General features: G+C 34.1%; 1 protein-coding gene across 1 annotated transcript; it reads right to left on the reverse strand.

Moving 5' to 3' along the window:
* Nucleotides 1–5,703: 5,703 nt before the first annotated feature.
* LOC132031322 (ethylene-responsive transcription factor ERF027-like) lies at nt 5,704–7,005 on the reverse strand. Its single transcript, XM_059421238.1, has 2 exons — nt 6,594–7,005; nt 5,704–6,095 (listed from the first exon to the last, which is right to left on the reverse strand). The coding sequence occupies exons 1-2, from the start codon at nt 7,003–7,005 to the stop codon at nt 5,911–5,913; spliced, it is 597 nt and encodes a 198-aa protein (XP_059277221.1). The 3' UTR covers nt 5,704–5,910.
* Between the last annotated feature and the right edge of the window lie 9,256 nt (nt 7,006–16,261).

Raw genomic sequence — 16,261 nt, forward strand, 5'->3', positions numbered from 1 at the left:
TTCTGCCAGAATTCCCTTTTCTTCGTTTTAGCTCCTTTTTGGCTCGTTTTCACTCAGTTTGATCCCAATTCTCTTCATGACTCAATGCCCACACGAAATAGTAGCAATACACACCAAGAATAGCCTCACATTATAGATTAAGAACACAAAAACCAAAGCAAAGAGGCTAAAATAAGTCGTAAAATCACCACTTATCACGTAATTGAGTGAAAGTAAAGAACACATGATTTTTACATGAAAAATCATCCTGGCTCAAGGTGTAAAAATTACTATTCACACCCTTGTGTGATTTAAATTAAGTTTTCCACTAAAATAAGGTAATATTTATTCATATCAGGTGTTTACACAAAAAATCATGTAAATTTTGTTATAGTTAAATGATATGATAAGGTGAAAATACATATTAATTACCTATGATTAAGTGTTAAAATCCACATGCAAGCACATATGATACATTTAATGACTTTGTATAAATACCGAATGCGGATTAATTTTTACTGATAATTAGCCACGTTCAGATCGCACTAATTATGATCCTAATTAAGGCCTTACCCCATGTCCATCACCATAACAATCATGACCTACACTCCTATGGGATTCAGGCTAACTCTTCCACTAAAACAATTAGCCAAGTGCAAAATGCGCTTTTAATTGTCCGACCTTACCCCTAATTAATCCTTCACTTAATTATTACTTGAATATTAATGTTGCTAACCCCTTCAAGCTAATCCTAGCTCGAAGTAATATTTTTCTCAACACAAAAAAAAACCTAAAAATACTTCTATGTTGTGAAAGAATCGTGGGTTAATTACTAGAACACAATCACCCACAAAAACAAATAGAGAAGAAAAATAACACAAAAATTTAACAAGATTTGACTAAGCCTAATTCTCAGTGTAGGAACATAGAGAATTTTCCACCATAAAAGAGAAGAAGTGTACAATATCCTGAACAATGGAAAAGGACATGAGAGAGAGTGCTAAGGAAAATGATGTTAAGTCGGCCACGGATGTTATTGTTAAGGTAATGTCAAATTTTCTTTAATCATTAGATTATGAAACAGACAAAGAAGAAATGGTATAAAATTAATACTGTATTTAGTTGTAATTTATGAAACCCAAATAATTAGTACGTGTATAAGTTACGAGATGATCTATGGAGTATTATTCTATGTAGGAATAACTAAACCCTGCTGTCCCCGCATAAATTAATACATAAATTTCCTCATAATTAACCTATGTATTATTTATACCGTCATAACTCTAACCAGCTACCAAACAACCTCAATATCATAGTCGGGATTCAAACTTGTGACTTACGGTAGGTGACTGAGCTACCTTGTCCAAAGGGATATCAATCGACATCACTTCACTGAAAAATTACATAGTTTTATATATATGAATCCCTTTGCAAAAATCATGATTCTGCCTGCAACTTTTAAACACCATTATTTGCCACTAGACTAGAACTTTCTCTTATTTTAGTGACATTCAACAATTTATATATAATTTTTAAAAAAAAAAAAAAATCTATATCTATCATATTTGTGAGGCAAATTTTCTGATGAAGAAGATTTAATTTAACGCCCTTCCCGCTTCTGCGCTGCCTTGCAATATACTCCCTCCATTTCATAATAAGTGGTGTTTTTAGCTTATGTACACCCCTTAAAAAATTGTTTACTCCTAAAAAATTAGGAGTGTTTAACTTACCCCTAATTAAGTTTTACCTCTTTCTACGTTACCTCTTTCCTAGAAAAGCTACTTAATAATTCTTGATTATGTTAATGAAAGTAATTTTGGAAGAATAAGATCAATTTCTTCTTGAAATCTGAAAGCACCACTTATTTTGAAACAGAATAAAAAGCCTAAAATACCACTTATTATGAAACGGAGGGAGTACCTTTTACCTGTCCCCTCTTCATTCTTTTCCTCCACATATGTCTATTTTGTTTTAAATTAATTCATTTGGTGTCAGAAATTAACGAGTCTGATTCATTCGAGTTCGTGTCGTATAATGTTCTATCAGAGGTTTTCCTGCTTTTTTTCAAAGAAGATTACATTTTGAAAATTTAAATCTGAGATCTCAAATTAAAAGTGGACGAACAATTATTATGTCCATTTATTATTGTAACTTCACACAACTTTGAATAACCAGATTTTGAATTTCACAACTTTGACCGATCAATACGTCTTCTATTTGAACTTTTGTGAAGCATAATATCTCAACGCTGATTTATTTTAATCTGATGAACGGATCACATGCTACTGATTATTTTCCGTGGTTATTTTCTTGATAGTATAATAAAAGTAGAACAAACAACTCTCTAGCTTGTGCCATGCCGACAAAATCTAAAGGATTAAACATCCTCATACAAAATTTAAAAGAATAATAACAAGCGCCTCGATGTTGAGGTGACAAATTGACGGGTTAGGTTAAATTTTGGACGGATCAAAACAGATCAAATCAATAAATGAATCATAACTCAATCTGCTCAAAACTTGATTGGGTCAAAATAAAAGGTCATAACCCAATTCGCACGCCCAACATAACGGAAAGATTTCCTCATAAATATATATGTATGTTATGAGATTATAAAAAGCAAAACCAAGCACCATCTGGATATGTTGTTCTCATTCGTAGCAAGTAAAGCTTTAAATTTTTTCAATTTTATTCCTTTAACTTTCTACGTTACAAAAGTTTTTGGAAAATATTCTTCAATAGTGGCTCGTGTTTTAACTAGTTTTCAAATAACATTATTTTTTCAAGAAACTATTACTACGACTTTGAGTCTTTCAAAACTAGATTTTCATAAATTTGTGATTTCTAATTTTCAGTTGATTCAAGTAATTTAATCCCACATAATTAGGAACCCTGATGACCTGCGCTCCTTAACAAAATATTAACGACGAAGAAAACGCAGGTCACGCAGGTTCCTAATTATTTATTTTTTCATTAATATTTCTTTTCTACTTAAAAAGAAAAAGAAATTTTATTTCGTTGAGATTGAAGATCGAAGAAATGGTGTAGCTTAGATCCAAAACTAGGACCTGATAGTCATTTTATATTACAACGGGTTGCCTTTTGATCCGGTGAGTTACATTACGTCGATCCGTTTTGACTCAATCGATTGATGCGTCATGTTGATTTTAACTTGGTGGATCAACTCAATAAACGAATATGACGTAATTCCGCAAAAATACCGGACGAGTTGAGCGGGTTTGAATTACTCCCTCCGTTCACTTTTATTTCATCACTTTGGACTTTTTACGCTGTTTAAGAAATAATAAATCAAGTGTATAATTTATCAATATGTCCATATTAATTAGTGCATATTTTTATTAGATTTGAAAAATGATTTGAAGTGATTAATTAATACTATAGGTAAAACAGAAAAAATAAAATTGTCTTCTCTTGATATGCTAAAAGTGACAAGTAAAAATAAAAATCTATTTTTGAAATATTGGACAGGTAAAAGTGAATGAAGGGAGTAATTTTACGAACACTATATATCTAGGAGTTTATCGCGTGCATGAATATAACACACGGTTGCTACTAATAATGTCCATCTTCTTGGACTTTGATAAGCTATAAGTGGACGTTATCATGTAGTACATTTTTGATATGACAACTTCGAATGTGGACACATGGAAGTTAAATTTCCTTAAATTTGAGGTTAACGTTTGGCGATGCAACTTTTCCTTAGTGGGTAAGCTACGTGCACTGGATATTTATTGTAAATCATACTCCATTAATTTACTATTATATAGTTAAATCGTAAATCAAAGTGAAAATATGTAATTAAGTTAACTATGATTAAGTAATAATTAAGGGGGTGGATGTACTATTATAGGTACCAAGCCAGTTCAATCGAATTCATAACTTTCGACGCGGAGTATAAATTTATGTGAACTTTGTTTACTAAAATAGCACTAAATAATAGACATCAACTCATAGCTTTAAAAATATAATGAGCTCAACATTATAAATCTTAAAACATTGAACTCATAGAGTTTAAATAGTGAATTATCCTCATGAACTAATGAGAGTATATATAAATATATGTGTCATGTTTTCATGGAGTTGGAGTTAGTTGAATTCTGCATATCATTTGGTAGTTCACAAGACAGAAATATCTGGGAAATTATTTAATTTACATACATTGACATGACAGGACTATGAAACTTCTTAATGCCATCGGTCTAAGTTCTAACAACCGATTATAACAGATCATCTTTTCCAAGTTACCAACCAAGTAGGTCATGACATTTAAGAATTCTAATTGTATAAATTGTTTTACATTGTTAATATAGAAAACTACACGAATCGATATTATTGATTCTAGCTAACAAGAGAATAGATAAATGAATCTTTAAGATGGGACAATCGTTACTACAAAGAAAAAAAAGAAGCTAGAAGTAGCTACGCATTTCGTCTCTAATATAAACTCATATATAACAATGTCCCCTGATAATTTATCACTGGAGGAGGCAATTTGAGCGCATATTTAGAAAATTAATCCATTTAGCCCATATTTGATTGAGTTGGTCACTTATATTTCAGGTGGGTAAATATGAGATTCAAGTCTCTTTTTAACCCATAAAAATATGGGAAAATATGTGTATCCATATAAGAACTCACTTCACCCAATAACAACTCATTTCAAAAATGTTTTTCTTAAGAATTTGAGTCAGCCAAACCCCAACCCACAACACCACAGCCTCCACCACTCACCCCACTACCACCACCTCCACTCCCACCCCCGAATTTTCTATTTCATACTTTATTTTACTTTTGTAAAAAATGAGAATTTTTTTTCTTACCTCCCCCCACCACCCCGCCTGCCCCCAAATTTTCTATTTCATAGTAATTTATTTTACTTTTAAAAAAGTTATAAAAAATGATAAATTTTTTCTTCCCCCCCCCCCCCCACCCCCACCCCCACCAAATTTTATGTTTCATATATTTTACTTCTATAAAAATTTTATAAAAAAATTTACGAAACCCCCCCCCCCTCCTCCCAACCCCAGACATACACACACACATTTTTTATTTCATAACATATTTTATTCTACTTTATAAAATTTTATAAAAAGTGAGAAATTTTTTCTTACTCCACACCCCACCCCCGCCACTGAAATTTCTACTTCATAATATTAAATTATAAATATATGAAAAAATTAATTTAATAAAAGAAAAAAATTTATAAATTTACACTTGTATAGTATGGGCTAACCCATAACCCACCTACCCATTTATCACCCAAATTATATTTTACCCACATGAAATATGGGCGGGTTGAAACCCAACGCGTTTTTGTTCAAACCATTTTCAACCTATCCAAATCCAACCAAACCCACCCATTTGCCACCCCTAGCTAGAATCAATAAATCATCACTAATGATCGATTGATAACTAGAATTAGCGATGAATTTGTTATTTAGTGCAAAATTTATCAGTCGTTAATTTATATTTTTATATTAATGCATTTACAGTCAAACCTCTTGGTTTGACTCGGATTGTCACTTTGGTGCGATTTGTCGGTTTTCTTTGTACACTCCTAGTTATGGCATAGCTAGAAGACGCTTGATTGTTAATAAAGACAGATTTAATGCACATCTATGAATTTAATTGAACTCATTAGTATACTAATAGCTCAAATTATTTATATATATGAAAAATATACTTATTACTTATGCAAATGAGCAAATCACATTTTTTTCCTTAACTTTTTATTGTTAATAAAGACAGATTTAAAGCAAACTCAATGAATTCAATCGAACTCAGTAGTGTACTTTCAACTCAAATTATGCATACATATGAAAAGGATAATTATTACTTATGCGTGCATATAATAAAATCACACATTCTCTTTAACTTATTAACTCTAGATCCCAGATTCGTCTCTGCTTGTTAATAGCTCCAGAGACTTTCAGCATCAGAGTCTCCTGGTGAATCTTCATTGGATGAGGAGTTTATTCTTGGGGGACTCACCATCATTGCTTCCGCCATATTCACAAGCAAATTGGGAAAATCAAACAATGCCTCCTCATCAACATATTCCCCCTCGGTCGTAACCATTTGCGTACTTCCTGATACTGGCAGAGCAAGAAATTCTAATATGAATTTTGTTAAAATACAGAAAATATCACCCATGAAATTTGAACGGTGACATGAATTAACTACCTTCGTCATTAGAGCAGAAGATTTTCTTTTGTCAGGAAGATTCAATTGTTTATATATACTCCCTAAATTCAGTTTAACTTTAAGTTTTTCATTTATCCCTAGTGACATGCTTTATAACCACATAAATGTCATAGCAGGTTTTAAGACCATAAGTTCCCAAAAAAAAAAAAAAAATGTTTTGAACTCTATTGACAATCAAATCTCGCAACAAAAATAAAATAGAGTAAAGTATGTATTTGTATTCACTCCCTCTGTTCACTTCACGAGCCTTACTTCTTTTTTTTTTTTAGTAAGTTTAAAAAAGAATGTTACTTTCTATATTTAGCGGGCTCTTTAATTCGAACATTATACATGACATATAAAGTGTCATGGTGTTACACATGTCATGTATGATGAAAAAAAATGAATACCTATTTGCATAGCGTAATTTCCGGACGATGAGGATTCAATCGAGCCTCCTTCGTTACATGTCGTAGCTCTTGACCGAATATTGTTGCCCTGCGGAGCTATTTCCGCGACGGCGGTGGCCACAGCGCGTCGTATATCCTCCGGAGACCAGGAAGAAGGACGTTTTGGATACCAAGTGACAGGGTGCGGAAAGTTTAGCTTAACATTTTCACTTCCCTTTATTGCTAAGACGGCAACATCATAAGCAACAGCAGCCATTTCTGGAGTAGGGTAAGTTCCTAGCCATATTCTTGTAGTCTTACGTGGCTCTCTAATTTCAGACACCCATTTCCCATTTCTTAAACGTATCCCACGGTATAAAGGATGCTTGGTTTTAGTTCTATTAGACTTGGTAGTGTGTGAAGGCTCAGCCATATACATGTGTGTGACAATATGAGTGTATATATAATTTAACTTATACGCACTGACAACGTAATTTACTCTATCAGTGTGCTAAAGTTATACCTCGATGTATATTGCATGTACAAATACGTGTGACGTGTGTATATTGCGTGTACAATTGTACGTGTGATGTGTCTCGTGTCTATGTGTAATGTGCTTTTTACAACCCCCTCAGTTGATAGTTGGCTCGAAGGCGGATGTAACGATAAAAGGACGGGTTCGGCTGTTATAACTCGCATTTTATGCGTATTCGGAAAAGTCGGAAATACTTCGGAATGTTAAGAAATAAGGCTTTGCTTGGATTTTTTCTCAATGTGCATGTGATGTTTAAGGAAATATTGACGCGGAAATATTAAGGAAGGTTAAGGGCAAAATTGGAATCTTGTAAATTAGTCCCGTGAATTTCCAAAAACGATCCGTCGTCAATTGGGCTAAAAAAAAAATGGAAAATTTAGGCCCAAAGGCAAGGGGGTGGCCGGCCATGCAAGGCTTGGCCAAGCCAAAAGAGAAATGATCATGTGCATGATCGGTGACTATTAAAAATAAATAAGAGGCAAAGTTCATTAATTTTCTAGAAATTTCAAGACAAGGGAGAGAAGGAGAAAAACAAGAAAACAAGAGCAAAAATATGAAGGCCATTCGGCCAAGAGAGAGGAAAAAAGAGGACCAAGAAATCTTGATCCAAAAATTATTTTCTTGGGTTTCCATACTAATTCATGGTCCCTTTACAACTTGGTGCACTTGGTTTGGAAGAATAAGCATTGGTTTCCTCAATTCAACACTTGAGGAAGTGAAGAAGTTTGGAGAAAAAGGTAAGATTTCATTCCATTTATTTATGTTATGAAGGTTGGTTTGTGTTGTGGAATATGTAAATGAGTAGAATAGATAGAAATATGGAAGGATTGCATGGTAAAGGTGTATGTAAGCATGTGGCCGAATGCATGGAATATGGTGTAGTTAGAATGAGTTAAATTTTATGTTGTATTTTAGTTGTGGTTATTGTGGAGTTTGTATTAGAAATGAAAGTTGAACAAAATTGGATGAAGATGGAATTGTACATGTTGGCCGTGGCTTATGTAGAGGTGAATTAATGATGGATTTATCTTGTTTAATATGTTAGTTGTGTTGTTGTGATCATTACAATGTAAATGAAGCAATTATGGGTTGAGTTGGTATGAAAACGGAATGTAGGAACTTATGTTGTATTTGTATGATTTTATGACATTATGGAAATTGAGATATTAGAGTGTGAATCATGATGATTATTGATGAACTTGGAGGATAGGAATATGTTATGAATATGTATGTTAAAGATTGGAAGATTTGGATAAATTATGACTTTGGTGGAAAGTTGTGTATTTTGTATAATTTGTGTATATATGGTAGAAATGATATGAAATGCTTCCGAATGGTATTGTAATGATCTTGGTTAGTAATGAATGTGAGTATGATGATGTTGGTTTGAAAATGTGGAGTCGGAATGGAAACTGTCGTATTATGTCGGGAAGTAAACTAGTTATGTTATATTGTGGTTTGTAGTGATTGTTGATGTTCTTGGTGTTGTTGTTGGGTTGTTGTTGACTATTTTGAGCCGAGTTGAATCTCGGGGGTGTCACGTTTATAGGGGAAGTCTTTGCAAAATTTCGGTAGCCAAATAGAAACCAAAGATTGAAATGTCAACTTGCATGAATAGTAACTGGTAAGAATGACCATTTGCAGATTTTCGACGAAACGGGATTTGATCTTTGGCGATCGTGAAGAGTAGGAAAGGTATGTGAAGCTTTCTGTTTTCTTTTCATGGCACGATATAAGTGTGCTAGCTTCGGTCTCGACCCTTGAAGTCACTCCTACCTTCCGGAATTTGTATCTAAAGTTGAGCCGTTTTTGTTCAATTGAATTGAACCCAATTAGGCTCCATTTGGCTAGAATGTTCTTTGACCTCAAAAACTTTTGCAAACCTGATCCGATCATTCTAAAACACTTACCAATGATATTACGAGGTTCAACGAGCGTGATTTAAGTACGCCACCTCATTTGACCCGAGGTGGGCCCACTATTCCCGATCTACCCTTTTGTGTTTATAACTTATCTTCGAGCGGTTTTAAAGGGAGAGTTTTAACTACTCCTCTACTTATTACAAAAAAAATCGTTTTAAATATTCCGTTAAGTCCTATGAAACGTTTTGATATGTATTTTGACTCCGAACGTTCTGTTCCGACATAATCCACCGTGATGTCCGAAAGGTACGCACTATGACTCCGTCCGATTTCATTAATTTGATTTGTCGTTTGATCTGCCTCATCGAGTCTCTGGACATATATGTGTTATTTTTATTGCATTAGTTTCTCACTACTCCACTCGTGGATGCCTCGATGTTTCCCACGCCGAGCCGGGCCGGATATGTTCTCAAGCGTATGTCTGCATTATTCGCCGCGCCCGGTGTGAGGGGCGGTATATACGTGCATGGGTTACGGTGTATGATGTGCCATGTACGCTTATCTTTGATATCTCGGTGATTATGCTACGATGTGGCCACTTGGTATGTTATGATTTGATTCGGAGATATTCCTACTACGAAGTATCTTTGTGTTATGGCGCGGAGAAGGGGCGCCTGCTGCATTCACCGAGTCCCATAGCGGGACCGGCTTTGCATATGTTTTCTGCATGCATTACTTATGATTTTTGGTACGCATTTCTGATTACCTATGCCTCACATTTGCTTTCCGTACATTACATTCGATTTTAATTTTATTTATTACGGTCTCCGCTTTACATATTCGGTACATTTTTACGTGCGACCCCGCTCTTCGGGGCGCGTTTCGTGCCACGCAGGTACAGACGTATGATTTGCTGATTTGCCGCCTAGGTTGCCTGCTCAGCTGGTTGAAGAGCTCCTTTGTCCGGAGCCTGTATTTTGAGTATAAAATTTTCTGCTGCATTTATACGTATTTATTCTGGGTACGACGGGGCCCTGTCCCGTCATATGATTATGTTTTTGTTCAGCATGGTACGTAGACATGTGGTGTGGGTTACGTATATGTTCCGTGAGATTTGCGTACGTTAGAGTTTATCTATGTTTTGTGACGGCCTTATCGGCCTTCGTGCGGCGAGCCCGCTTGTCCTTGTTAAATTATTATTTATACGTTTGTTATTAATATTTTGCTAATTTAGGTTAAGGTACGTACGAGTGCCCAACTAGGGCACGTGTCGCTGCCTACGGAGTTGGGTCGTGACATCGGCAGAACCTACTAATTTTGGCTCATACTCTGTATATGTATTGAAATTTTTTTGCATACCTTAAACTGCGAACCCAAAAGCATAAATAGTTATAAGTTCGGTGGCAAGCAAGGGATCTCGCCAAAATCCTAAATCCACCTCTAAATTGGCTAGATTTAGAATTATATATGTGATATATGTGTGTGAATATGTCGCGATATGTAGAATTTTAACTTACATAAACTGACGATGTAATTGAATTTTACTTTGTCAGTGTATTGAAGTCAAAAATCCTATATATGAATATGAATATGAATGTGTGTGTGTGTGTTTGAGAGCACAATTGTATATGTTAATGTGTCTCATGTGCTTCTCACTACCTATATATATGTTTGCTAAAAAGGATTGAAAGCGTGGGCAATTCGGGGGTGAGTTGCTACAAAAGTTTATGAGTGTTGTTGTATTAATTGGCATGATTTCGTTCCACCGAGTGAAACATATGTGACATAAATTGCACACGTATTTTGGTGCAAATTTTGATTTAATGGCTACTCCCTCGGTTCATAATAAGTGTTCATTTATCCTTTTTATCTTGGTTCAAAATAAGTGGTCATTTACATAATAAAAAATGAATTACAGTTTTCTTTCAAGTTTACCTCTATTTAGATAAGTGAGTTTTTATGTAATCAAGAAATTAAATCAATAATTAGGTAGTATTTAATTAAGGATAGTTTAGTCAAAATATATACCTACTTTTTTTAAGAGTTAATATTTTCTTAAGCTGTGTGCAAAGGCTAAGTGGACACTTATTTTGAACCGCCTGTAGTAGCTTTTATCTAATATGTCTATTTCATTGACATGCTGGCAACATTTTCTCACACAATTTAGTGTGAAAGCTGTGTGATTTTTTTATTCACATAGAAGAAAAAGATATAAGTTATACATATTGACAATGAAATGTATTTTTGCATCATTGGGTCAATTTAACTGGTTATAGCAGATTGATTCTTCTATTTTTTGAATTTATCTCTATGCACCATCAACGTATAAAACTTAAATCCTCGATAATAGTGTCACTCATTCAAATAAATACAGTCAAATACACCCGTATCTGACTAATAAATTGTAAGTCTGGAAGATTCTGCAGCACTTGAATACATCGGAATACATATGTATTTGAAAAACTGAGTCAAATAACAGCCCACCAAAACACATATGTGTATATTTATGAGTCAAACAACACATATGTATTCAACCATGATTCAAATACATATGTATTCATCCATGATTCATATAACTCAACATCCATAATTCATTCAAAAACATATTATTCAAATGTGTTTAATTTAAAATACACCGGTATTTAATTCATTCAAATAAAAATACAATCATATACATACATAAATACATATGTATTCAGCCATTATTGCAACATACCTGTATTTTAATTCACAAAAACAACTGATTCATACACACTTGTATTTAAATTCATTCAAAGCAAAATACAATCACATTTACATATTTTTGATGTATTAGACTGTATTCAGAATTTCTAGCAGCGGTGGTGGAGGAAGAAGCCATGAATTCGAATGAAACAGTGGTGGAGGAAGAAGCCATGGATTTCCGGCATCTACATCAAATCCAGATCCGGTGACGCCTCCGATCTTCCTCCTCCATTGTTTTCGTTGCCGGTAATGGATTGATCGCAACTACGTGATTTCAGATTTGTATCTGACGGTGAGTGGCGATGGTGTTTAAGGGTGAAAAGTAGTGGTAGAGGAAGAAGTTTCTGGCCAGATTTGATGTGTGGAGATGAGAGAAGGGAAGAGAGAGAGAGACCGGCGGTTGTTTCGTTGGGCTCTGGTATAGCTCCACCGTAGAAAATGACCGGCAGCGACGGAACCAGATCTGGCCGAGGGAGAGAAGGAACAGAGAGAGAGAGGGAGAGAGAGAGAGAGAGAGAGAGAGAGAGAGAGAGAGAGAGAGAGAGAGAGAGGTGAGGGAGAATAGAGGAATGAGGAAGAAATACAAGCCATAAACCTAACGTATTTTGGTATATCTATGAATGGTAATTTACAAAATCACTGTAGCTACTAAATAAAAATAAATTAAAAGATAATTATTATCAATAATAACCTCTTAGAGGTAACTATGCCAAGTAATTATTCCTAAATATATAGTCCACACAAATTGGTGAGCGGGCAATTCGCAGGATGGCCCTTCTTTTAGGGGTGGTCTTTAATTTTTGCTCTTCACGAAGAAACCCTGAGGTTCTGGGTTCGAACCCCAGCTCTGGCATAAAAATAAAAAATAATTTTGCAAGGCAAGGCTTGAGGAAAGTTATGCCGGTGCCGGCATACGCGCACTTAAAAGGCATAACTAAAGTCTGCTAGAGGGGGCAGACTTTGCCTTAAGGTATATATTTTACTTTTTTACTTTGCAAGACAAACTTTTAGTTATGCCTTAAAGAAAAGTTCCGTCTTATGGGCATACTTTTAGTTATGCCTTAACTAAGAATCTGCCCCCTAAGGCATAAGCCTATGCCTTAAGGAAAAGTCATAAGGCGGAACTTTTCTTCAAGGCAAAGTCTATGCCTTAAGGAAAGATTCCGCCTTATGGGGCATACTTTTAGTTATGACTTAACTAAAATCAACGCCTCATAAAATAACTTAAACTATGCAAAAAGTTACGCTTTGGATCACGGCATGACTTTAGTCGCCTTAAGCCAGCGCGTATGTCGGCTCCGGCATAACTTCCTCAAGTCTTGCCTTGCGAAATTATTTTTTATTTTTATGCACAGGCGGGGGTTCGAGCCCGAAACTCGGGGTTTACGTGAAGAAAACTTAAAAATGCATGAAATATGAGGAAGCGAAAATCTAAGATCGCTTTTAAAAGGACAATCCGCGCAGAAAAATGTCGGTGAGCTCACTCACTTTCGAAAGGCCCAGTTCTTTTTGTCGTAAGGTCCAGTTCTTTTTTTTTTTTTTTTTGGGGGGGGCGGGGGTGGGCGGTTGGGGGGGGGGGGTTCGAAACTTTAGTTACACAACAAATTATTGCAGTTTTCGTGATCATTTGCACACTCATCCCACAACTTAAAAATATACATATTTTCCTTAAATTTAATATGGGAGTTAAAATGTACTTCTAATAGCTCGCTTCGTAACACAACACATAGTATAGCAAAGTCACACTTTCCTCTCATTTGTAGAAACATTAAATTAACCATTACCACTAATAAATAATTAACAGTTTCTTTTAACCATTCTGCTATTTTTGTGTAATGTCTTATACTCTTATTAATGTCCAGTTAATTAATCAATAAATTCTTCTCCTATATTTGCACTTCAGATTAAGAGTTTTTGAAAATCATTTATTAATTAATCTTTACGTGAAAATTTTCAATTGAGGATGTAAGAAGGAATGGACCTTATTCTATTAATTAAGTTCTATAATTAAACTTGTGTAATGTGTCGTGTTGATCATTTGGTTCACATAGTAGCTATAAGTAAATTATACATAGTACAGAGATTTTTGATGGGGGAATTAATAATAAAAATGAAGTGTTATTTTATATGCAATGACTAATAATGAGATGATTAAGTTCACATATCAGTTATAAGGAGATTATACATAGTGCAAGCCTGCAAGGAATTCATAATAAAGGGACTATTATGCAGTCACTAATGGCAAGCATATTGTTATATGTAAGTTATTTACATTAAAAAGGTCATTATTATGTCTAAATAGTTAATTCTCCGCATTGATCTATTTGTGCTGGAGTCAGAATTTTACTACGGGGACTCAAAAAATATATATATAAAAAAAAAAAAGTAAACATATTCAAGATGATTCAACGTCCACTATAGTTAAATTCAGTGATTTTAGGGTTTCAGCTTTGGGAGGAAATCGTGTAGAGGAAGAAAGTGGAAGAAGAGATATTTTCATTATTGTGTGTGGGTGTGATATACACCTTGTATATGTACATTTGCCACATGTGCTTATCACGTGACATGCTAACAAACGAATTAACTTTTAAACACTCACTAACTACTAATCATTACAACTAACTAACTGATCCTAGTCAGCTTATCATCAACTTACCCTGAGGGGGGATGAGAAGACATTGAACACTCCAAGCTTGGTAAGTAAGAAATAATGCTGACTAACTCCAAGTACTTTGGTGAGCATATCTCCTAACTGAAACATACTTTTAATAGCTTGCTACTCTCTTATTCTCCTTTACTGACTTCTTGATTTGTTATTTAAATTTTTGGTATTACTGTTCTCTCTGATATCATAGCGGGATCTTAGTGCATCGGGCTGCCCTTTTTACTGTTCTCTCTGAAAAAAGGGAGACTTGTTTAATCTTGAAAAAAGTTTCTTAGAATAGATCCTAACACGACTTAACCTCACGTGTATCTGCTCATAATTAAATAAGTGTTGTTAATATTTTTTTTTCTTGCTTTCCAACAGTCTGTGTGAGTAACGTAATCTGGTCGTAAAATCTTTTGGAATTAAGTTATAAACATTGATAGTAAATATTTTTAACACAATTAATCCATGTGGTTTTACCTATTACAATATGTTAATTAACCAATTTGTATTCAAAATTACCAACTAATGTTTATCATAATGATACTTACTTGTAACTACCTTATAAAAATTTATATTATGTAAATAGAATTATTACACTAGCAGTATATAAAACTTAAAAGGAAATTTTTACCTGATTAGGAGATGTTGATGTTTAATAAATTTAACTTTCGGTCCTCCACGAATTCGTAATGTTGATAATGCGAAGACGAGAGTTGTGTAATTAAAATCTTCTAGCAACATCAATAAGCTTATTATAAGCCATTTCCGTATTATTATTTTACACATACTTAAACGATACGAGAAGGGGTACTAAATTGATCGTTATAATTTTTTTCGTACTCTGGTTTATTGGATGTTCATGCCGTGTAACTAAGTGAAAGTAAAGTGCAAAAAAGAGTAAAGAGCGCTTGATTTTTACGTGAAAAATCACCTTAGCTTAAATGTATAAAACCACAACCTACAGATCTACACCGTTATTTGATTTAAACTAACTCTCAAGTTTAGATTACACTTTTGATTCTAAGATAAGAGCTTACCCCTTAAGTCCACCCCTATAACATAGATCACTCAACTATTATTGACCCCTTCAATGCTAACTCTAGCTCGAAGTAATGTTCTCCACTTCTCCTCAACAAAGTAAGAACTTATAATGCTTCAACTATAAGCTGCTAAGGTTACAACCTCAATAGCTTAATACAGTAACAAAACTAAATTGGACAAAACAAATTAACAACTCTATAAATTAGAAGAGAGAAATTTTGGACCCAGCCTAGGAAAATACTTATCCGAATCAAGTATTTAAATATCCAACCAATTTTTTTAACCTTAGTTAACTAAAAATATATATATAACATTACATAAACTTAATTATGATTGTGATAAACTTATGTATGAAAGACACATATCTTACATTCATTGGTTGAATGTTAACAATCGATGCAGATAAATGTTTACTGCCAGCTTGTTTCACGACACGTTCCCTGTTTCAGATTTCTCAAACTTGAATGCTACCAATTTCTCTCTATAATCAGGGTGACGGATCTAGGGTATTAGATGTGGATTTCGGGGAACCCAGTAACTTTTGCGCTATTCTTGTATTTATATTGAGAGAAATCCATTGAATATATAACAAATTTGTCAAGAACCTAATAACAAAATGAGCTTAATTTTGGTCCAACGGTAGAAATGAAACTTGCTTAACCTTTGCTTCTCTTCTCAATGTGGGTTCGATTCCCTCGAGTGTGTATGATATATATATATATATATATATATATATATATATATATATATATATATATATATATATATATATATATATATATATATATATATATTTTTTTTTTTTAATTTGAAATTACCGAAAATCTATAAACTTGAAATTCTGAATCTCGGCATCTGCCTCAATGTAATGGAGAAA

Source organism: Lycium ferocissimum, chromosome 1 (genome assembly GCF_029784015.1).
Source record: "Lycium ferocissimum isolate CSIRO_LF1 chromosome 1, AGI_CSIRO_Lferr_CH_V1, whole genome shotgun sequence".
Lineage (NCBI taxonomy): Eukaryota > Viridiplantae > Streptophyta > Magnoliopsida > Solanales > Solanaceae > Lycium > Lycium ferocissimum.